At 50.8% G+C, this 24,970-nt stretch overlaps 1 protein-coding gene across 1 annotated transcript in view; it reads left to right on the top strand.

Moving 5' to 3' along the window:
• NCS1 (neuronal calcium sensor 1) overlaps positions 1–24,970 on the top strand; it is a 408,070-nt gene that overhangs the window by 353,963 nt on the left and 29,137 nt on the right. Inside the window, exons 3-5 of the mRNA XM_086924819.1 lie at positions 14,338–14,476; positions 20,648–20,726; positions 23,793–23,881. Of these exons, the coding sequence (XP_086780945.1) occupies positions 14,338–14,476; positions 20,648–20,726; positions 23,793–23,881 (307 nt within the window). The remainder of the gene's footprint in view (positions 1–14,337; positions 14,477–20,647; positions 20,727–23,792; positions 23,882–24,970) is intronic.

The following is a 24,970-nucleotide window of genomic DNA, read 5'->3' as shown; positions in this document are numbered from 1 at the left end:
TATTGTACTTTAATTTCTTTTTTTTTAAAGTGTTAACTACGTAATTATTCTACATGTTTATACAAAGCAATACACAAAGATCGGTACATATCTATAGTGAAAATAAATGCTTATATACAGAGGGATATGCTGTAAATTTCTGTTTGCGTATGGTGCTTATGTGGGGAAGAGCTAATTCTTGTGTAGTCTTCTGAAGATAAGGTGGCTGTCCGTGGATCTTATGTTGGGGGGTTAAGAGTTCCATAGTTTGGCTGCTTGAACAGAGAAGGATGTGCCACCCGTGTTTTTTTTCTTGTATAGTGGGATTTTGTGGCGAGATGCTCCTTTAAAGCGGAGGTTCCTTTGTTGAATGTGTTTGCTGATTTTATTCCTGATGAAGAGCGGTCCCGTTCCATGTATTGCTTTGTGGGTGATACAAAGCAGCTTGAACGTGGATCTTCTAGCAACTGGTACCCAATGCAGGGCTTTCAAGGCAGGGGAGATGTGGTCTCGTGGTTTGATATGCAGGAGTTGTCTGGTAGCCGAGTTCTGAATCTGTTGTAGTCTTTTCATGGTCGTTAAAGGTGATCCGTGGTAGAGGCTATTGGTGTAATCAAGTTTGGACAGAACAAGGGAGATGGTAGCCTGGACCTTGTGTGGAAATCCCAAATGGGGGAAACTTCGTCGCAGCATTTTTATAGTGACAAAGCTTGATCTCGCTAGTTTGTCCACTTGGGCATTCATCGATAGCTTGGAGTCCATGGTCATTCCAAGGTTTCTTACTTCCTTCGATATTTTAGGCGGTGATCCCAGTTCATCATGGCAGGCGGCGAGCGGGTCATAATGTTTCCAATCGCCACACGTGAGTATTTCCGTTTTGGAAGCATTCACTTTTAGATGGCTCCAAGTCATCCACTGATCCACGGCTCTGAGGCAACTGAAAATTGGCGAGTTTCCAATGTCTTTGGGGCATTTAAGTTGAAGGAGTATTTGTGTATCATCTGCATAGTTATAGCACGTGAGGTGAAATTGATTGATCAGTACCGGTAATGACTTTATGTAGATGTTGAAAAGCATGGGCGAGATGATAGAACCTTGAGTGAGCCCTGCTTTTGTGGAGTATGGTTTGGACGAGAAAGTTGGGGTATGGATGACATTTGTTCTGTTTCGAAGGTAGGAACCGATCCAGCCTGGAGCAGCCCCTTCTATGCCGGCTTCTTTGAGTCAATGGGCCCGATTCACAGAATGAACTTAAGACTCAAGCCTAAACTTACTACTATTTTGGTATTCATAGAATGCACCTACTACTTTTGGTATTCACAGGATGAACTTATTACTTTTGGTATTCACAGAAGTTAGGATTTTGTCTTAAGTTTGTCTTAAGACAAACTTAAGTGAGACTTAAGACAGACTTAAGTTAGGATTTTGTCTTAAGTCTGTCTTAAGTCTGTCTTAAGTCTGTCTTAAGTTTGTCTTAAGACAAACTTAAGACAAAATCCTAACTTCTGTGAATACCAAAAGTAGTAAGTGCATTCTGTGAATACCAAAATAGTAGTAAGTTTAGGATTAAGTCTTAAGTTCATTCTGTGAATCGGGCCCAGCCGCGTAGCTAGGGGGGGGCGAGGGGGGCGGTCCGCCCCAGGCGGCAACATTTTTGAGGCGGCCGCGGCCGCGGTACTGGAGGCCCTTTACGGCCGCAAATCACTGAAACTAATCCAGGCCGGTGAAATGACAGAGGTGTCGCCTAGCAGCCAAGTACGGAAATTAGTTAATTAGTCCTGGCTTCTACACTTGGTTAACTGTGTGATACTGGACACACCGTGACTGCTAAACTTCCTGGTTCACTAGAATTTGACAAGTCCGACTCTCAATTTTAAAGCTATGCAACAAAAAAAACATAACTGAAAGGGAAACAGAACCCCCTGGACCTTTTCTCCTTGTCACCTGCCGAACCAAGACACGCATAGGCTTCATTGTCAAACAACCCATACAGCATGCTTTGTCGGGTCTGCCTCATAGATTATGCACTATTCTGCTGTAATGCTGAGGATTGGTCCAGAGCTGAAAGCAGCAGCGGCGTCATTAAAAGATGACAATGAACTGTCACATACACTGCCTGCCACTGTGCACCAAAAGCAGCGGGCGTGCTCTTTTTACCCAATACAAACGAAATGCAAAGACACATCTGACACAGTTATTAATAAAAAAAAACACATCTCACTGAAGCCATTGGCAGCCTAGGTCACTCTAGCACAAGCACTATCGGGATATTTTACCCAGGATCTCAAAACCAGCCAGCTTGTGTGTAGGTGAGTATTTGTACCAGCTTCCGCAAGGAACGCATGAAGAGAAGCTTGAGAAAGGGCAGTTGTAAAGTGGAAACTACTAAACATACAAACTATGGCAGTCAGGGGACCCAATGCCGCACCACGTGGAGAAGTCACTGTAACAATATAACCCAAATGCCCACCCCTAAAGGCCAGCTGCTCTTTAGCCATACCTTAGAAACATTTTAAACTAAAAAGAGAGGCAATAATCAAACGTGTATATAAATAGACAACCCAAAGTACGACTAATAGATCCTATCATAGCGAGGTATGCTGCTTCCTTCACACCCGCCCTCGACCTCTCCCGCCATTCTTAAGCATTGCAGGCCTGGGAATGATTTATTCATCACTCAGCCGTGGGTGACCCGAGAGGGGACAGAAATGTCAGCGACCAGGATGTGCTGTGGCTTGGGTTTAGCTTCCAGGCCCGATTGTAAAGAGAGGCGTGTCACGGAGAGCTAAATGCTCTCTGCACACAAGTACACATAGAACAGCGAACACACATACATTCAGATATATGAGCACACGTACACGTAGACCTGTGCGCACACATACTCACAGACCTGAGCGCACACATACTCACAGACCATATGCGCACACTTACACAGAGACCTGTGCACACAACTACACCTAGACATATGCGCACACTTACACACAGACCTGTGCACACAAGTACACACAGATGTGCATACAGTCATATGCACACATGTACACACAGACATAGGTACCCATGTACACACAGACCTGTGCGCATACATGCACACACATATGAGCACACATACACAGTGACCTGTGCACACTCATACACGCGGACCTGTGCATACACATGCACACAAGCATATGCGCACACTTACACCCAGACCTGTGCGCACACATGCACAGAGACCTGTAAGCACACGTGCACATAGACATATGCACACACTTACACACATACCTGTGCACACAAGTACACACAGATGTACATACAGTCATATGTACACACAGACATATGCACCCATGTACACACAGACCTTTGTGCACGCATGCACACAGACATATGAGCGCAAATGAGGAAACGTTTATAAACAGAGTTGGAGTGAATGTAAAGATTCCAGAGGAGCTCAAACCGTGGCTGTTTGATGACTGGGACTTGATAACTAGGCAAAAGCAGCTCTTCTATCTCCCACTCGGCACACAGCTGCTGTACAAGTTTGAGAGGCCACAGTATGCAGAAATTCTGGCTGATCATCCAGATGCACAGTTGTCACATGTCTATGAAGCGCCTCACCTTTTAAGACTGTTTGTCCGTATTGGTGCAATGCTTGCCTACACACCTCTGGATGAGAAGAATCTGGCTTTATTATTGAACTATTTGCATGATTTTCTGAAGTACCTTGCAAAGAATGCGCTAGTATTGTTCAGCACCAGTGACTATGAAGTTGCATCTCCTGGAACCACCCCTGCCTGCCATAGACCCTGCTTGGAGCTAGTGAGGTAAGAGGAGAGCAGCAGCAGATTCAGAGGGGTGGGTGGCTGAGTCTGTGGCTCATCCATGATAGCTGCCAAGGTGTCAGATTGCTATGTGTGGCACTTTCAGAATTTCATTGTAATTATGAGTGACATTTCAACGTCTAGAAGTCACACTTTCTCAGGGGCAAAAATTAAAATCCCTCATGTATGTGCATGTAACTCGCATGATCGAGGTAACTATTAGCAGCAATACCACGTGTCTCTCGGATATCTTTCAAGTGCTCACCGGCCTTTTTCCCCAGCACCCCTAAGGGGCGGCAATCTGAGGGATAGCCCCGGGCGCCACAAGCTCTAGCTACGCCCCTGATCGGGCCCATTGTTTCAGCGCGTCAGGGCACCTGATCCCTAACAAGTAACTCTCTGACGTTATCAAGGAAGTTAGCAAAAATGAAACAATCTGCCCTAAAGAAACCTGGCCATCCGCTGAAACAAGGGAACGGGACCACCTTGAATTCTTCTCCCCAGCTGACCCTTGTCCAACTGGGGGGCTCCTCTGGGGAGTATCCATGCTAATACATAGACCCTGGCCCTACAAGCAATGGAACTGCCGAGCGTCCGAGGTACCTACATATCTATTAAGCTAGCACAGGCTGTCAACAAACACTCCAGGAAAATGTCACAAATTGTCACCAGAAACATTTATATAAATCCGAAGCGGGAAACAACACTTACAACGCAACTTTTACAACGCACTACCATTACAATGAAACTTTTACAACGCAACATCCATTACAACGCATGCCATTACAACGCAAGCATTACAACTCATGTCACTACAATGCATACCACTACAATGCATGTCATTACAACGCAGTCATTACAACGCATACCATTACAACGCATACCTACACTATCCAACACTTACCCTACTGTTGCACCCCCTGGAGTTAGAATAGTAATTTTTACCCCTACACTATCCAATACTTACCATACATGCAATGTAATGGTATGCGTTGTAAATGTAGTATGCGTTGTAGTGAAATGTGTTGTAAAGGTACTTTCAAAGAATTTGTTGTAATGGCATGCGTTGTAATGGAATGCGTTGTAATGGATGTTGCGGTGTAAAAAATGCGTTGTAAAGGTATGTGTTGTAAAAGTATGCGTTGTAACGACATCCATTCATCCGAAGCAATCCAAGAAAACAACAACATCGGCCGAAGTTGTAAAAACCATTAATATTTTAAGAGAACAATATCTTGATGCCATGTGGGTGTTTGTGGGGGCTTCAATGTGTAGAGAGCATGGCTGAACCCCGAGATCTGCGCAGGGAACGCTGAAATGGACACTGCAGCCAAAATGCCCCCTATCACCCTTAACCAACAAGGTTATAGAACTTTAAAGGGCAGAAGTGTTTCAGACCAACCACTGGCCTGCGCACACACCACACAAACCAGCTCGTCATTAATGGATTATATCTGGGTCTCCAATCAGACTTATAAACAAGTGAGCCACTTCTGCAGGCTTCCGAGCCTCCTTGGTGACCACGCAGGGCTGATCTGGGCTCCTTCTACAGATGTGCCCAGGCTGCCCCTAGTTAAAACAAGTGGTGCCCAGGAAGGTGTGTGTGGCCCCCAAGATCAACATGGTCTACTGGGACATCAGCACAAAGAGCAGAGGAGTGGAAGGAACTACTAAACGCCGGGCTCCTCGGCCAAGTTTCATCTCCTCAGCGATGGTCTAACCTAACGGCGACACTACTCCTACAATTCTCCCAAAAGCTGTGCATTCCCAAAAAGAGGCATCCTCTTCACTCCTCAACGGGATTAAGAGAACTCAAGCGAAAATTGAATAACGTCTTGAGAAGGAGAAAAATTATTAATAAACACTGTTCACTCACCTCTGATATACGGAAGGCAAGAAGGGCCTACAGATCAAAGATATGGGAAGTTCGGAAGACAGGCTGAAGCAAAGCAGAGGACTGAACTCCACGAATCCTCTACATCAAGAGATGCTCAAAAGTTCCGGGGGCTGGCGCGGACACGGTCGAATGGAAATGTCCAGAACACGCTTCACAGCATTTCAGCAGCAAAGTGGGCCAGTTACATTGCAAACTTATTTGCCACAAACATCGGAGGAGTGAATGTTGGTACTCTGATCTCCAGGGCACTGAGGGCCATGGGGATACACAGGTTGATGGGGAGGTTCACAACGATAAAATCAATAGGATAAGATCATTAATTGCCTCCCTTCGCTGGACTGGAGCTCCGCGGCCAACGGCCTGCCAGCCAGCTTATTTAAAACCACAAAAGATGAATGGCTAGCCTTCTAAGCCCGCTGTTCAAGCATCACAGTATGACCGATGAGGTCCCGCGCAGCTGGAGGGCTCAATTTTATCTCCAATACACAAAAAAGGCCCGACAAACCCGCCGGCTGCCTTAAGACGGATTGCACTCCTTGATGTCGATGGTAAATGCTTTGCCAAAGCTTTAAACTCGAACTTAGAAGAATGGGCAACTTCAAGGGCATTAATTCCCATTAAGCAGTCGCGATTCAGACGCAGCCGCGGCACTGGAGACAATTTAGTTATTCCCTCTTCCTGATTTGAAGCCGCAAAGAAAACTCAAGCTCCATCTCTCTATGCAGTATTCATCGACTACACTACAGCATTCGATAGAGTCACTAGTGAGTGGAGAAGTGTGGCTCAGGGGTTAGAGGCGGCAGACCCGGAAGCTGAGATCGGCCCTGGACCAGGGTTCAATTCCCCGCCCCGACGGGGGTTCGGCTCAATAATTCCACAGACTCGATAATTCTCGCTCCGGTGCCTACTCGACTCACGGGTTCACACTCTGCGACTCTGGGCAATAGCTTGCTTAATCTCCACAACGGCCCCTCGCGGCGGGATGCCTGGCTTTCACCTTGTGGATACCCTGCCGGGGTATCTCACAGGGGAATACCAGGACGGGTTCCCTAAGCAAGCGCATAGATGCCTGCGATGTGGGCGATTTGCGCTATATAAATACATTTACATTTACATTTACTACACTGCAGCATTCGTTAGAGTTGAAAGAGCGAGGCTATGGCCGAAGCTTGAGATCTGGGGTTTCCTGGTAATTCTGTAGGGGCCACAATGAGCTTATTTGTAAAGACCTAGGAAAAGTTAACGTTTCTACCAACAGAGTTACGTGAAAGAAGATCTGGACACATCAAGGGCTGAAGCAATGCTGTGTCTTGGCACCTCTGCTATTTCATATTTATTTGGTCGGTATAAATAGAGCAGTAGCAAAAGTTAGGGCTTTCTTGCCAAAGTTTGCCGGTTCTCATCTCCACTGCTTACAGTATGCAGGCCACACAATCGTGTTGAAACATACAGGTTTCAACTTGTGAAGATCTCTGGACGCTCTGTTCCTATATTGTAGTGACAATAAGATCTCCATCAATGCCTCAAAAACTAAAATAAGGGTTGGCGGAAAGAAGATACACAAGGAATAAATATTTCACTTGGACCAGGTGAAACTGGAGTAGGCATCGCGCTTGAAGTATTTGGGCATTCATTTTAATCAGCAAGGTCCGGACAAAGCTCAGATTTGGGCACTGAAAAGAAGGTCTCCGCCATGACCATTAGTTTTCAAGAACTGCTGAAACAAATCAGAGGCCCAGACCTCACAGCAATCTGTCCTGTCGTTGACGTGAGATTTATCCCAACATTGTCTTATGGCTCGCTGTCCAGACCTCACAGCACTCTGTCCTGTCGGTGACGCCAGATTTATCCCAACATTGTCTTATGGCTCCCTGTCCAGACCTCACAATAATCTGTCCTGTCGTTGACGCCAGATTTATATAGAACAAACTCCCCCACGACCTCTATTTCTTTAACTATTAGCAAACGTCTAGTAAACAGTGTAGTATACAAAGTTTGACACTTCAACAGTATTATCTATTTATCATAGTTTTATTATTCAAAAATAGTTATATCAAAATAAAACATGTTAATCTATTTTTTTATTAGACAATAAAGACATAAATTGTCATTTAAGTATAATCTTTTTTAACATAGTTACACACTAACAGCACATGGTTGACTGAATATAACATGTTACTCCAGACCTCTGACCACTGATTAGTCTCTACAACCCTGTCAGGTAAGCATATGCTAAATGTTTTCTTATCTGGCACCATTTCTCTCTTGACAATCCCCAATGCGAGTAGGGGAAACTTCATCCATTGCACCATCTTTTACTGACGTCTCCAAATGTGAGTAGGGGAAACCTCAGGTATTAATTGTATGACGCACACCTAAATGTTGGATTCTTTCTTGGTGAAGGTTGCATGATAAACACGGGCAACATAATCAGGTAGTCGGTTCTACTCTAGTCCAATCAATGCTGATACATGTGTTATAATGTATGGACTTACAAAATTAAAATTCATTTTCTGTACTCTCCAGGTATTTATTTATTTATTTATTTATTTAATTTGTATGGCGCGTTATAACCACAGGGCTCTCTAAGCGCTGTCTGTCCAGATTTACGTGAGAGATGTTACGTGATGAGATGTTACATTCACTTGAAATCAGCTGTGCACCTAAGAGCTACTCCATGCTTGTTTGTACAACACAGTTTTTAGTTTTTTTCTGAAGGGAAGTAAATTACTTTCCTTCCTGAGATCTGAATCCAAATTGTTCCACAAGGCTGGAAGCACGTTGGAGAACGCACGGCCCCCCACCGTGGTCAGTTTGAAGCGAGATTGGGAAAGAAAAGTGGCGTCCGACGAACGCAAGGTCCTACCCGGTGTGTAGGGGGATATTCGGGATTTCAGATATTTGGGTGCTTTGCCGTGCAGAGCCTTGTGAGCAATACACAATCCCTTGAATACAATTCGCTGACGTATTGGGAGCCAATGCAGCTCCTGCATCAGGGGAGAGGCATGGGCAGTCCTGGGTTTTTTGAATATGAGCCTAGCTGCATCATTCATAACTCCCTGAAGCTTGTCCAGCAGCCGCTGAGGCAAGCCTAGGTATAGGGAGTTCCCGTAGTCCAGCCTAGCCAGAATTGTGGCTGAGACCACGTGTCTCAAAGTAGGGAATGAAAGCAATGCAGAGATCTTCCTTAGTTGTTTTAGGAGGCCTATACATGTGCCCACTACAGTGGAAACCTGTTTTTCCATGGATAATTTGTTATCCACATAAAGGCCTAAGCTTTTGACTGCGGCTGCCGGTTTACCAGGCACCCCTTGGTTGGTTGTAACAAACCACTCTATTTGGCATGGTCCTGAGGAAGGTGGTTTCCAAGTGTTTCTAACCCACCGAAACACGCGTCGACCTTCTGGCCCAACCCTGTTGTATCAGCTTACCTGACAGGGTTGTAGAGACTAATCAGTTCTAAAGTCTCCCCATGATCCAAATATGATTATTGGTTTTGAATAATGTATGAATGTGTGTGGATGTGATTGAGTGAGTTTGTGAATTGTTTTTTACCATTTTAATTCAGGGGCTGGAGTAACATGTTCTATTCAGTCTACCATGTGTTGGTAGTGTGTTACTATGTTAAAAAAGATTATACTTAAATGAAAATGTATGTCTTTATTGTCTTATAAAAAAAATGGGGACAAATGTATATGTATTTTGATATAACTATTTTTGAATAATAAAACTATGATAAATACATTATACTGTTGAAGTGTCAAACTTTGTATACTACAATGTTTAGCCCATACTAGATGTTTGCTAATAGTTAAAGAAATAGAGGTCGTGAGGGACTTTGTTCTATATAATTCCTCAGTTGTGTTCCCCTCTTCTTCCTGACTGTAGTTTTCCTCAGAGGGGGTTCCCTTTGCTAGTAATAGTTGATGCCAGATTTGTCTCAACATTGTCATGTGGTTCACTGTCCAGACCTCACAGCAATCTGTCCTGTCGTTGACGCCAGATGTATCCCCACATTGTCTTATGGCTCGCTCTCAGCCAGTTGGCTAGACAAGGCTTAATGCCAATATTACATGCGGTTATTCCATCTGCCCGAGGCCAGTCCATCGTCCCAAATTCATCTTGAATTTAATTTAAGTAAGCAAGCGACCATGGCAAAAGCAAGGTTCTTGGTTATAACTCAAGCTTCAGGCTGCTGCAACAGGTTCATTAAGGGAGCTAATAGGGTCAAGTATACTTGATAACCAGTCCCCATTGGAACCCTAGGTGAAAGATTTCATCAATGCCGCAAGCTCCCAGGACTAAACCTGCCTCCCATAGAGAGTGCCAAACTTCTTCCAAAAACGCAAGAGGATCGGCTTGAGTTATGGCTGAAGGCCGCGGGGACGTGCGTGCCACTTCCTACCAGTCCATTGGGAGGGCTCTGTATCTACCCAGCCCTATAAGTCTCGACAAGGGAACCGACCTCATGAGCTTCAGATGTGGACTCATGCCTTTGAAGGCACACACGTATGGCGCTTACCAGCAGACGGTGTGATTTCAGGCTTGAATCCTCACTGCATGTAGTGAGTTTCTGTAGTGAACTGGAGGACTCAAGGCGCTACTGGCCAAAATCAATATTTCTCAGACCAGGAACCAGACCCTGCCAATCAGCCATACGAATGGGCTCAAGTGGAATCTGACACGACACTAGGCATGGGTGCGAGAACTCATATATATCCTTCCGTCTTACTTGCTGCTACCATCTCGGTTTACTTTCTGCTAGCGCCAAGATGCTCCTTGGAGTGAATGTAGCACTCTGTAAATACATTAATTCATTCATTCATAAGCGTTCAGGTAACATCTAGGATTTTGAAGTTCCCAAAAGATGCTTAGAGGGTTATTAATCAGAGCGCTCCGCCTGTATGGATCCCTAACCCCGCCTTTATCGATCCCTAAGCCCGCCTTTATCGATCCCTAAGCCCGACGTTCCTGTACGTAAAACAGCATCCGAGCTCACTGCACAAAGCGCTTTGTCAGGATGATTGTAATGGTGTCTCATGTTCTTGCTTCTAAGCTGCTGTACCAGCGGGGACACTGCACAGGCAGAGGTGTGAAGAGAGCTTGCAGCAGGGTTTGCAGTTTGTCAATAAGAGGGTGTGTGGGTAGAGGCGGGGCTTTCTGGCATGGCTGGTCTCAAGGAAGCACTTCATCTCCCGCACGCTGCACTTTCCTAAACTGTCCTCAATGGTACATTTATTTCCTAGTCACGGATGCACAGGTGCACTTTAGTACTCTGAAGTGCTGGGAGGCTTTTCATGATATCAGCAACAAGAGTGCGTTTTCAGAGCAAGGGCGACCTTCTGTCTCTGCTTGCGGTACCTCGCACACCTTACACTGCGGGCTTTATTTGATCCTGGGAGTGGGTCTGGGTCATAGTAGGCAGCATCTAGGCCCCTGTAGGGGGCGCCACTGCAGGTTTGCACTGGGCACTTGAAATATTTACAACTGGGCACTCAAGGGACTGTTAGTCCAGGGATTGTAGGTAATAATGCTAGAATGCACGGGCTTTGAAAGAAATAATGTACTTATGTGTTGTGATGATTATTTGATATGGTTTAATGTGCTGAATTATACTTTTAAGTACTGAAAATACAAAAAAGGTACCTCACATTCAGTAGGTGTGAGGCAGTCAGGCCTTGGGGTGTCCCTCCCTCCTTCAGTAGGTGTGAGGCAGTCCAGAGTTGGGGTGTCCCTCCATCCTACAGTAGGTGTGAGGCAGTCCAGGGTTGGGGTGTCCCCCCTCCTTCAGTAGGTGTGAGGCAGTCCAGGGTTGGGGTGTCCCTTCCTCCTACAGTAGGTGTGAGGCAGTCCAGTCTCGGCGTGTCCCTCCCTCCTTCAGTAGGTGTGAGGCAGTCCAGGGTTGGGGTGTCCCTCCCTCCCTCCTTCAGTGGGTGTGAGGCAGTCCAGGATTGGGGTGTACCTTCCTCCTACAGTAGGTGTGAGGCAGTCAGGCCTTGGTGTGTACCTTCCTCCTACAGTAGGTGTGAGGTAGTTCGGTCTTGGGGCGTACCTCCCTCTCACACTGCCCCTGACATACTCCGCCCTCGTTTGGTCTTACGCCTGCAGTCCGTCACCCTACTTGAGTGGTATAGTGGGGTCCTTGGGCCTGAGGTAGATGTAGATCTGTCGGGGACTTACCTCTGTCCTACAATGCCAGTAACAGAGCAGAGGTAAGTCCACTGCAGAGTCCTCTGGGGAGCAGTCCCACTCCCTCCATACATCGGCGGAGTTCGCAGCTCTAAATGATGTCTAGGCGCTTTCAGCTCCTCAAAGCGCCTTACAAACGTGAACTCACGCACACGGGGCAAGAGGGCAGGTCTGTGGCACGGGTTCAGGTGGTACTTACCGAGGGCCCGGATTCAGGCCGAGTGCGCAAGAGGCTGGGTTTAGTGGAGCATTGTATAGTCCGCGGGTCCACAATGTTCTTTCGAAAAGTAGTGCAAAAGCACAACAAATACTAACGCAAATCTAGGGTTAGAATCTGAAAAAAGTACTATTTAAGAGGACGGAATCCCATCACCCACCGAGGTGGCCTGCTTCATCATCTGGGATCTCCTCTTGGCTGCAAGCCTAGTGCAACCAAGGGCTACGAGTCCTTTACTATGAAGGGGAGCTCACGGATGTTTTAAAAGAGGGACGGTGAGTCTGATCTCCTAAGATCAATGAAGCACAAATGAATTAGTGTGAGACAAAGTGTTTGCAGTGCCAACAATTTATTTATTACCAGCGACGGCTCGTGGAGGGAGTTACGGTGGGGCAGGAGGGTGGGGAGGGGGAGGGGCAGGGTGGAGGTTGCTAAAAACCGGCATATGGATAATTGCAGGTAAGTAAACAATTTAATTAATAAAACGAATTTCGTAGTGCGCCTTGCATCCCAAAATGCAATGCAGTGCGAGCTACGAAATTCGTTTTATTAATTAAATTGTTTACTTACCTGCAATTATCCATATGCCGGTTTTTAGCAACCTCCACCCTGCCCCTCCCCCTCCCCGCCCTCCTGCCCCACCGTAACTCCCTCCACGAGCCGTCGCTGTTTATTACTATGCTAAAATTGGCTTCCAAGCGAAAAATATGTTTAATGGTTATCACCTCAGGGCCGGCTCTAGGCATGTGCAAACTGTGCACCTGCACAGGGCCACCAAACCCCAGGGGCCACCACGCCAATATATATCCTTAATATATTAATCCTCTGAGGATGGATACATATTTGCGTGGGGGCCCCTGGCAGGGATTTGACGGCCTCCGGCTCTGTTCCACTACTAAACACCCTGACCCCCTCCCCTCTTTACTGGCCTGCGCGCTCCGCCCCGCCCGGACCACCTCTTCCGGGCCCCCTACCTACGCTCCTTGCCCAGGGCCACCATGACCCTAGAGCCGGCCCTGATCACCTGGTGTCAAGCAATAAAAACAGTGCAAACACGATCTAAATATATTAACGATCGCGTAGGTTTGGAAAGAGGGTCTACATGTTTCGGCTATGACGATTGTATACCGATCTTGGCCCTACTCAGGACCAGAATGGAAATGCTACTGCCAAAAATGTGAAAGATTATAAAAATGACAATTATAATACGTAGGTAGGAACGTTACAACCTACAATAACCTGTGGTCTTCATTGTGAAAGATGTGCAGGGTTTTGTCTTGTCACACGTTCGTGTATGGGCGAATTCCTCACCACTCCTGGCAACAGCTCAGGGCCTGAGGCACCCCTCTCTCCGTCGGCACCCCGGACGGTCTTCTGGCTGTCCCAAGCACCTTGGGACAGCCAGAAGACCACAGGGGAATGTAGGTTGTAACGTTCCTACTTATGTATTTCTAGACCTACGCAATCATTAATATATTCAGATTGTGTTTGCACTGTTTTTATTGCCTGGCACACAGGACACGCACTCGTGGTTGTACACACCTTCAGTGCTGCCTCACGCACACAGGACACGCACTCGTGGTTGTACACACCTTCACTGATGCCTCACGCACACAGGACACGCACGCACTCGTGGTTGTACACACCTTCAGTGCTGCCTCACGCACACAGGACACGCACTCGTGGTGGTGCACAGCAGGGCGTGGCCTGGTGTAGTCTCCAGCACTGCCTCACGCACACAGGACACACACTTGCAGTTGTGCACAGCAGGGCGTGGCCTGGTGTGAGAGGAATGCGGAGATTGATTTTTGTGCTTCGATGTCTTAATTTTTATTTACCAGTTTTTTTGTCTTCTTTTTATTTCCCACCCTTTTCTTTCCTTTATCTACCACTGTTTTCCTTTCTCTCTATTTCTTTCATTTATATCTTCCTACTTTATTCTCTCTTCACCTGTCTTGTCACCTCTCTCCTTCCCTGCACTTTACTTCTTTTCCCCTTCACTGTCTCTTTCTCTCCTTCTACTTTCATCGTTTCTCCACTTTTCTTCTTCCACCCTCTACTCTCCCTTTTCGTTTGTTCTTCTTTCCTCCACTTCTTTCTTCATTCCGTCTCTGCTCTATTCGTCTCCCCTCCTTCTCCCCACCCCACCTTTCTTCCCCTCTTCCTTCCCACTGTCTCCTTTCTGCTCCCTCCTTTCTTCCTCTCTGTCCTCTCACTGTCCTCTCCGCCCCTCCCCCTGCCCCTCCCCCCCCCTGCAGGTACAAGGGCTTCATCAAAGACTGCCCCAGTGGTCAGCTGGACGCTGCTGGTTTCCAGAAGATTTATAAACAGTTCTTTCCCTTCGGAGACCCCACCAAGTTCGCCACCTTTGTCTTCAACGTCTTCGACGAGAACAAGGTGGGTGAAGGGTGGGACTGTGGATGGGTCTGTGGGTGTCTGACATCTGGAGGGTGCTTGACTGTGACGAATGAATGTTTAGCTGTTTACTAATCCGGGGGTCGAGACAAGATGGTGTGTACCAGGTCAGAAGACCAATTTCCTAATTGTAGTCGCAGGGATGTTACACGATTTGCCCAGAATCACACAGTGTTCGGTCAAGTGCCGGTGACTGGAAGGATCTGTACCTCGAAGGCTCTGTTCCGAGTTGGTCAGAAGAGCGGGTGCTTTTTATCGAGCCCAAGAACACCCGCCTTCCAGGCTCGGAATTAAACGGGCGTTATCAGGTCTATCCCTCGCCCGCCTGGGGGTCCTGGCCCTGGAGGTAGTATCTGTCCCCGGCAGATGAGACTGGATGCAGGTCTCACAGTTGTCAGGGTCTTGGAGTGGTGTGAGGTGCGCGCACCCTGAATTTCCCCTTATAAATAACCGTCCTTCATGGAAGGGACTTAGATGCTTTTACCCCTGTCTCAACGATTCCTAAGAATTTTGGTAAACTGCAGGTTAAAACTTTCTAAAAGAGTTCGTAGATTAATAACACAACATAATGCCAAGGTAGGTGCGTGCCCTCATTACTGCGCCCATGAAACTGAAAAGGGATGTTTTGTGGATTTAGAGTGTTCTCTGGTCTTTCTTTTGGGGGTGCAGCAGACCCCCAGGGCTGGAAGAAGCGTTCTTGTAGTGTACATGTAGTGTCAGAGGAGGGACAGAGGCTGCTAGTCCCTCAATGGTGTGTCTTTTGCTTATTCATCTTACAGCAGGCATGGAAGCATGCATCCGCAGCACGACTCAGCCCTGGCATCGGCCCCTGGATCAACTACAGGGCGATGCCACCGCGCCTACCCCGGGTTAAGAGACCCTGTTTCACGCCTGGAGATGACTCCATCGTCCAATACTGCGGGAAAAACATGTTTTCCCTTTTATTCCACTGACATCAGATCAGTGGCCGAAGAACAACATCCTTTGCATGGAGACAGTAGTGACCTGTGAGTCCTGAAGAAGGCCGTTGACCCACTGGACATTCAATATCAGCCGAAACATATAGAAGGTTGGGAGATATGTGCCCCGAGCCCATCGCATCCTCATTTTGACGCATCATTTTTAATCCTGTCAGAGAGAGAGAGGCGATAAGTAAAATAGAGCAGGTTAGGCCTTCCTTCCTGCGGTTGCATCTGAGAGCTGTGGTGTATCGATCCCTGATTACTCATTTAGAGCTCAGCCTCTCTTGTGCACACACGTGCAACGAGGTGCTGGCAGCATGTCCTGTGATGACGCATACGGCGGAAGTGGACGAGGTCATGGCGCACCCTCTAGGAGTTGATGGCTCGATTCACTTCTTCATCAATATCTGGGGGTGTTATTTGATAATCAGAAGGCTGATTGATGGCCCCCACCTCTCCCCTTCTCGAGGTGTAACCTTGACATACAGTGCTATGTTGCTGGTTCCTTCTGCTGCAGGAACTCATGGTACAAAGGTTGTGTGTGGTGGCACAGAGCAGTGGTTGTGTGTGGTGGCACAGAGCAGTGGTGGTGTGTGGTGGCACAGAGCAGTGGTTGTGTGTAGTGACACAGAACAGAGGTGGTGTGTGGTGACACAGAGCAGTGGTGGTGTGTGGTGACACAACACAGTGGTTGTGTGTGGTGACACAGAACAGAGGTGGTGTGTGGTGACACAGAGCAGTGGTGGTGTGTGGTGGCACAGAGCAGTGGTGGTGTGTGGTGGCACAGAGCAGTGGTTGTGTGTAGTGACACAGAACAGAGGTGGTGTGTGGTGACACAGAGCAGTGGTGGTGTGTGGTGACACAACACAGTGGTTGTGTGTGGTGACACAGAACAGAGGTGGTGTGTGGTGACACAGAGCAGTGGTGGTGTGTGGTGGCACAGAGTAGTGGTTGTGAGTGGTGACACAGAACAGAGGTTGTGTGTGATGGCACAGAGCAGTGGTGGTGAGTGGTGACGCGGAGCAGTGGTTGTGTGTGGTGACGCGGAGCAGTGGTTGTGTGTGGTGACACAGAACAGTGGTTGTGTGTGATGGCACAGAGCAGTGGTGGTGAGTGGTGACGCGGAGCAGTGGTTGTGTGTGGTGACGCGGAGCAGTGGTTGTGTGTGGTGACGCGGAGCAGCGGTTGTGTGGTGACACAGAACAGAGGTTGTGTGTGGTGACACAGAACAGTGGTTGTGTGTGGTGACACAGAACAGTGGTTGTGTGTAATGGCACAGAGCAGTGGTGGTGAGTGGTGACGCGGAGCAGTGGTTGTGTGTGGTGACGCGGAGCAGTGGTTGTGTGTGGTGACGCGGGGCAGCGGTTGTGTGGTGACACAGAACAGAGGTTGTGTGTGATGGCACAGAGCAGAGGTGCTGTGTGTTGACGCGGAGCAGTGGTTGTGTGTGGTGACACAGAACAGTGGTTGTGAGTGGTGACACAGAACTGAGGTTGTGTGTGATGGCACAGAGCAGTGGTGGTGAGTGGTGACACGGAGCAGTGGTTGTGTTTGGTGACGCGGAGCAGTGGTTGTGTCTGGTGACGCGGAGCAGCGGTTGTGTGGTGACACAGAACAGAGGTTGTGTGTGATGGCACAGAGCAGAGGTGGTGTGTGGTGACGCGGAGCAGTGGTTGTGTGTGGTGGCACAGAGCAGTGGTTGTGTGTGGTGACACAGAACAGTGGTTGTGAGTGGTGACACAGAACAGAGGTCGTGTGTGATGGCACAGAGCAGTGGTGGTGTGTGGTGACGCGGAGCAGTGGTTGTGTGTGGTGACACGGAGCAGTGGTTGTGTGGTGACACAGAACAGAGGTTGTGTGTGATGGGACAGAGCAGTGGTGGTGTGTGGTGACGCGGAGCAGTGGTTGTGTGTGGTGGCACAGAACAGTGGTTGTGAGTGGTGACACAGAACAGAGGTCGTGTGTGATGGCACAGAGCAGTGGTGGTGAGTGGTGACGCGGAGCAGTGGTTGTGTGTGGTGACGCGGAGCAGTGGTTGTGTGTGGTGACGCGGAGCAGCGGTTGTGTGGTGACACAGAACAGAGGTTGTGTGTGATGGCACAGAGCAGAGGTGGTGTGTGGTGACGCGGAGCAGTGGTTGTGTGTGGTGACGCAGAGCAGTGGTTGTGTGGTGACACAGAACAGTGGTTGTGTATGGTGACGCGGAGCAGTGGTTGTTGTGATGACGCGGAGCAGTGGTTGTGTGTGGTGACACAGAACAGAGGTTGTGTGTGATGGCACAGAGCAGTGGTGGTCTGTGGTGACGCGGAGCAGTGCTTGTGTGTGGTGACGCAAAGCAGTGGTTGTGTGTGGTGACGCAGAGCAGTGGTTGTGTGTGGTGACGCGGAGCAGTGCTTGTGTGTGGTGACGCGGAGCAGTGGTTGTGTGTGGTGACGCAGAGCAGTGGTTGTGTGTGGTGACACGGAGCAGTGGTTGATTGTGGTGACGCGGAGCAGTGGTTGTGTGTGGTGACGCGGAGCAGTGGTTGTGTGAGGTGACGCAGAGCAGTGGTTGTGTGTGGTGACACGGAGCAGTGGTTGATTGTGGTGACGCGGAGCAGTGGTTGTGTGTGGTGGCACAGAACAGTGGTTGTGTGTGGTGACGCGAGCAGTGGTTGTGTGTGGTGGCACAGAACAGTGGTTGTGTGTGGTGACACAGAATAGTGGTTGTGTGTGGTGACGCGGAGCAGTGGTTGTGTGTGGTGGCACAGAACAGTGGTTGTGTGTGGTGACACAGAATGGTGGTTGTGTGTGGTGACGCGGAGCAGTGGTTGTGTGTGGTGACGCAGAGCAGTGGTTGTGGTGACGCAGAGCAGTGGTTGTGTGTGGTGATGCAGAGCAGTGGTTGATTGTGGTGACGCGGAGCAGTGGTTGTGTGTGGTGACGCGGAGCAGTGGTTGTGTGTGGTGGCACAGAACAGTGGTTGTGTGTGGTGACGCGAGCAGTGGTTGTGTGTGGTGGCACAGAACAGTGGTTGTGTGTGGTGACGCGGAGCAGTGGTTGTGTGTGGTGACGCAGAGCAGTGGTTGTGTGTGGTGACACGGAGCAGTGGTTGATTGTGGTGACGCGGAGCAGTGGTTGTGTGTGGTGGCACAGAACAGTGGTTGTGTGTGGTGACGCGAGCAGTGGTTGTGTGTGGTGGCACAGAACAGTGGTTGTGTGTGGTGACACAGAATAGTGGTTGTGTGTGGTGACGCGGAGCAGTGGTTGTGTGTGGTGGCACAGAACAGTGGTTGTGTGTGGTGACACAGAATGGTGGTTGTGTGTGGTGACGCGGAGCAGTGGTTGTGTGTGGTGACGCAGAGCAGTGGTTGTGGTGACGCAGAGCAGTGGTTGTGTGTGGTGATGCAGAGCAGTGGTTGATTGTGGTGACGCGGAGCAGTGGTTGTGTGTGGTGACGCGGAGCAGTGGTTGTGTGTGGTGGCACAGAACAGTGGTTGTGTGTGGTGACGCGAGCAGTGGTTGTGTGTGGTGGCACAGAACAGTGGTTGTGTGTGGTGACGCGGAGCAGTGGTTGTGTGTGGTGACACAGAACAGTGGTTTTGTGTGGTGACCTAGAGCAGTGGTTGTGTGTGATGGCACAGAACAGTGGTTGTGTGTGGTGACGCGAGCAGTGGTTGTGTGTGGTGGCACAGAACAGTGGTTGTGTGTGGTGACGCGGAGCAGTGGTTTTGTGTGGTGACACAGAACAGTGGTTTTGTGTGGTGACCTAGAGCAGTGGTTGTGTGTGGTGACGCGGAGCAGTGGTTGTGTGTGGTGACGCGGAGCAGTGGTCGTGTGTGGTGACGCGAGCAGTGGTTGTGTGTGGTGGCACAGAACAGTGGTTGTGTGTGGTGACGCGGAGCAGTGGTTGTGTGTGGTGACGCGGAGCAGTGGTTGATTGTGGTGAAGCGGAGCAGTGGTTGTGTGTGGTGACGCGGAGCAGTGGTTGTGTGTGGCGACGTGGAGCAGTGGTTGTGTGTGGTGACGCGGAGCAGTGGTTGTGTGTGGTGACGCGGAGCAGTGGTTGATTGTGGTGAAGCGGAGCAGTGGTTGTGTGTGGTGACGCGGAGCAGTGGTTGATTGTGGTGACGCGGAGCAGCGGTTGTGTGTGGTGACGCGGAGCAGTGGTTGTGTGTGGTGACGCGGAGCAGTGGTTGATTGTGGTGACGCGGAGCAGCGGTTGTGTGTGGTGACGCAGAGCAGTGGTTGTGTGTGGTGACGCGGAGCAGTGGTTGATTGTGGTGACGCAGAGCAGTGGTTGTGTGTGGCGACGCGGAGCAGTGGTTGTGTGTGGTGACGTGGAGCAGTGGTTGTGTGTGGTGACGCGGAGCAGTGGTTGTGTGTGGCGACGCGGAGCAGTGGTTGTGTGTGGCGACGTGGAGCAGTGGTTGTGTGTGGTGGCACAGAACAGTGGTTGTGTGTGGTGACGCGGAGCAGTGGTTGTGTGTGGTGACACAGAACAGTGGTTTTGTGTGGTGACCTAGAGCAGTGGTTGTGTGTGATGGCACAGAACAGTGGTTGTGTGTGGTGACGTGGAGCAGTGGTTGTGTGTGGTGACGCAGAGCAGTGGTTGTGTGTGGCGACGCGGAGCAGTGGTTGTGTGTGGTGACGTGGAGCAGTGGATGTGTGTGGTGATGCAGAGCAGTGGTTGTGTGTGGTGACGCGGAGCAGTGGTTGATTGTGGTGACGCGGAGCAGCGGTTGTGTGTGGTGACGCAGAGCAGTGGTTGTGTGTGGTGACGCGGAGCAGTGGTTGATTGTGGTGACGCGGAGCAGTGGTTGTGTGTGGCGACGCGGAGCAGTGGTTGTGTGTGGTGACGTGGAGCAGTGGTTGTGTGTGGTGACGCGGAGCAGTGGTTGTGTGTGGTGACGCGGAGCAGTGGTTGATTGTGGTGAAGCGGAGCAGTGGTTGTGTGTGGTGACGCGGAGCAGTGGTTGTGTGTGGTGACGTGGAGCAGTGGTTGTGTGTGGTGACGCGGAGCAGTGGTTGTGTGTGGCGACGCGGAGCAGTGGTGGTGTGTGTGGAAAAAGAGCAGTGGTGGTGTGGGGTGATTGAGGCTGTTAATGGTGATGTGAAGCGCTGCATTGCTGTTTTGGGGTTCATTGAGGTGAGTGCAGGGTGTGTGACGTCACGCACCAGGTTACAGACCCTCTCTCTTCCTCTCTTCCCAGGATGGACGGATCGAATTCTCGGAGTTCATCCAGGCGCTGTCCGTCACCTCGCGGGGGACGCTGGACGAGAAGCTACGGTGTAAGTGTGCCTTGATTTGCCCCGGAGCCAGCTTCCACCCTGTGTCTCACTAGGGGGGTGGGGGAGGGAGGTACCTGGCTGCTCTGTCCACAGGGTGAGTGTGACCGCCTGGAGACAAGCCCGGGGGAGACCGACGTACTGCCCCCTTGAACCCTACGGGGTTGTGGAGTCTGGGCAGCTGGGAGGGTGGACTGTGAGGTTTGCACATCTAGGAGTGTGGACTGTGGGGGTCTGGACAGCTGGGAGGGTGGGCTGTGGGGTCTGGACAGCTGGGAGGGTGGGCTGTGGGGTCTGGACAGCTGGGAGGGTGGGCTGTGGGGTCTGGACAGCTGGGAGGGTGGGCTGTGGGGTCTGGACAGCTGGGAGGGTGGGCTGTGGGGTCTGGACAGCTGGGAGGGTGGGCTGTGGAGTCTGGACAGCTGTGAGGGGAGGCTGAGGAGTCTGGACAGCTGGGAGGGTGGGCTGTGGGGTCTGGACAGCTGGGAGGGTGGGCTGTGGGGTCTGGACAGCTGGGAGGGTGGACTCTGAGGTTTGGACAGCAAGGAGTGTGGACTGTGAGGTCAGGACAGCTGGAACGTTTTGCTGTGTAGTCTGGATAGCTGTGAGGGTGGGCTGTGGAGTCTGGACAGCTGGGAGGGTGGGCTGTGGAGTCTGGACAGCTGGGAGGGTGGGCTGTGGGGTCTGGACAGCTGGGAGGGTGGGCTGTGGGGTCTGGACAGCTGGGAGGGTGGGCTGTGGAGTCTGGACAGCTGGGAGGGTGGGATGTGGAGTCTGTACAGCTGGGAGGGTGGGCTGTGGGGTCTGGACAGCTGGGAGGGTGGACTGTGAGGTTTGGACAGCAAGGAGTGTGGACTGTGAGGTCAGGACAGCTGGAACGTTTTGCTGTGTAGTCTGGATAGCTGTGAGGGTGGGCTGTGGAGTTTTGGACAGCTGGGAGGGTGGACTGAGGATTCTGAATAGCTGGGCGGGTGGACACTGGAGTCTGGACAGGTGGGAGGGTGGACTGTGGAGTCTGGACAGCAGGGAGGGTGGACATTGGGGTCTGGACAGCAGGGAGGGTGGACTGTGGGGTCTGGGCAGCTGGCAAGGTGGAATGAGGATTCAGGACAGCTGGGAGAGTGGGCTGTGGAGTCTGCCCAGCTAGGAGTGTGGACTGTGAGGTCTGGACACCTGGAAGGTTGGGCTGTGGTGTCTGGACAGCTGGGAGGGTGGGCTGTGGAGTCTGGACAGCTGGGGGGTGGGTTGTGGGGTCTGGACAGCTGGGAGGGTGAACTGTGGAGTCTGGACAGCAAGGAGGGTGGACTGTGGGGTCTCTACAGCTGGGAGGGTGGAATGTGGAGCATGGACAGCTAGGAGTGTGGACTGTGGGGTCTGGACAGCTGGGAGGGTGGACTGTGAGGTTTGGACAGCTGGGAGGGTGGACTATGGGGTCTGGACAGCTGGGAGGGTGGGCTGTGGAGTCTGGACAGCTGGGAGGGTGGACTGAGGATTCTGGACAGCTGGAAGGGTGGACTGTGGGGTCTGGGCAGCTGGGAGGGTGGACTGAGGATTCTGGATAGCTGGGTGGGTGGACACTGGAGTCTGGACAGCTGGGAGGGTGGACTGTGGAGCCTGGACAGCAGGTAGGGTGGACTGTGGGGTCTGGGAAGCTGGGAGGGTGGACTGTGGAGTCTGGACAGCTGGGAGGGTGGACTGTGGGATCTGGTCAGCTGGGAGGGTGGACTGTGTGGTCTGGGAAGCTGGGAGCGTGGACTGTGGAGTCCGAACAGCAGTGAGGGTGGACTGTGGGGTCTGGGCAGCTGGCAGGGTGCAATGAGGTTTCAAGACAGCTGGGAGGGTGGGCTGTGGAGTCTGGACAGCTAGGAGGGTGGACTGTGGGGTCTGGACAGCTGGGAGGGTGTTTTGTGGAGTCTGGGCAGATGGGAGGGTGGGCTGTGGGGTCTGGGTAGCTGGGAGGGGGACTGTGATGTGTGAACAGCTGGGAGGGTGGACTGAGGAGTCTGCACAGCTGGGAGGGTGGACTGAGGAGTCTGCACAGCTGGAAGGTTGGGCTGTGGAGTTTGGACAGCTGGGAGTGTGGACTGTGGGGTCTGGACAGCTGGAAGGTTGGGCTGTGGAGGTTGGACAGCTGGGAGGGTGGACTGAGGATTCTGGACAGCTGGAAGGGTGGACTGTGGGGTCTGGACAGCTGGGAGGGTGGACTGTGGAGCCTGGACAGCAGGTAGGGTGGACTGTGGGGTCTGGGAAGCTGGGAGCGTGAACTGTGGAGTCTGGACAGCAGTGAGGGTGGACTGTGGAGTCTGGACAGCTGGGAGGGTGGACTGTGGGATCTGGTCAGCTGGGAGGGTGGACTGTGGGATCTGGTCAGCTGGGAGGGTGGACTGTGGGATCTGGTCAGCTGGGTGGGTGGACTGTGAGGTCTGGGAAGCTGGGAGCGTGGACTGTGGAGTCCGAACAGCAGTGAGGGTGGACTGTGGGGTCTGGGCAGCTGTCAGGGTGCAATGAGGATTCAAAACAGCTGGGAGGGTGGGCTGTGGAGTCTGGACAGCTGGGAGGGTAGACCTTGGATTCAGGACAGCTGGGAGTTTGTACTTTGGAGTCTGGACAGCTAGGAGGGTGGACTGTGGGGTCTGGGCAGCTGGGAGGGTGGCGGTGGATTCTGGACAGCATGGAGGTTGGGTTGTGCAGTCCAGACAGCTGGGAGGGTGGGCGGTGAGGTTTGGGCAGCTGGGCGGGTGGACTACGGGGTCTGGACAGCTGGGAGAATGGCTGTGGAGTCTGGACAGCTGGGAGGGTGGGCTGAGGATTATGGACAGCTTGGGGGTTGTACTTTGGAGTCTGGACAGCTGGGAGGGTGGATTGTGGGATCTGGTCAGCTGGGAGGGTGGACTGTGGAGTCTGGACAGCTGGGAGGGTGGACTGTTGAGGATGGGCAAGTTTCAGCTTGTCCTTGATGGAATGGAATGTGCCGCTAGCAGTCCCCATGAGCGCCCCCCTCAACACCCTCCACCCCGGGCTGAGGCTAGTGGGCAGTGATAGTCCAGCTCTCATGTCTTCTGCTTACAGGGGCCTTCAAGCTGTACGACCTTGACAATGATGGCTACATCACACGGACCGAGATGTTGGACATCGTCGACGCCATCTACCAGATGGTGGTGAGTACGAGGGATGGGGGTTTTGCGGTGAGTTCGATGGTGGGGAGTGTGGCGGTGAGTACAAGGGATGGGGAGTGTGTCTATGAGTATGAGGAGTGTGGTGTTGAGTACGATGGTGGGTAGTGTGGCAGTGAGTACCAGGGGTGGGGAGTGTGGCAGTGAGTATGAGGGGTGGGGAGCGTGGCGGTGAGTATGAAAGAGTACAAAGATCTGCTGTTCCACTAGTCGTTACTAGGTGTCCCTCACGAGTTTACTAGGTGTCCCTCACGAGTCAAATGCAAAAGCATTGAAACCCTTTCACGAAGCTGCAGTTCCACTAGTTGTAACTAGGTGTCCCTTATGAGTCAAATGCAAAAGCATTTGACTTGAGGGACACCTAGCAATGACTATTTGAACTGCAACTCTTTGTAGAATATATAGTATTAGCTCTCAGCTCTGCCAGAGAGCTGCTGCCCCCTCAGGAATGTTTTGATATTGGATACTATAATATTCACTGCCCACTGCTAATCTTGTCCCATAATGCTTTGCAGGGCCTTTGGTTGGGATTGTATTGTTGCCATAACTGTGCTTGGGGTGGTGCTAAGAGGATGGGACCACCACTGAATCGTTCAGCATGATATGCTGTTTTTCAAGGCATCTGCTTGGTCCTCCCCCAGGTGAGGGGGGGACCCCAAAATCATCACCTCTGGCTACGTGGAGGAACAGAGTTTAAGCCTTTTATTTTATGCGTTTTTAAATAGCGTGGACTTTACCCGAATGTGTCAGAGCGCTTCACAATAGGAACAGTAGTGATACATGCGGAAAAAATTACAAGTGGGCATGTTACAAAAGCAAACGCTACGTTACATGAGGTAATAGGGACAATTGTGCACGTATCAAGAGCAAACAAAATACAAGAGGTAGCAAACGATACGTTACTAAATGAAAAAAAACCCTACCAGGGTTTCTCCTTTCCCACCTGCATGAGGGTCATTGGTATGATGGTGATATTAAAATCTTTCTTACAGTACTCATCATTCTTCGAAGTAGCTTTCACGATGCTCCTTACCAGCTTCAAATACTTATATGTGAGGATAGCTCCTCCCCACA

The sequence above is a fragment of the Lissotriton vulgaris genome, chromosome 5, assembly GCF_964263255.1.
Source record: "Lissotriton vulgaris chromosome 5, aLisVul1.2, whole genome shotgun sequence".
NCBI classification, from domain to species: Eukaryota; Metazoa; Chordata; class Amphibia; order Caudata; family Salamandridae; genus Lissotriton; species Lissotriton vulgaris.
The sequence above is the reverse complement of the archived record's forward strand: the minus strand, read 5'-3'. Positions and strand labels throughout refer to the sequence as shown.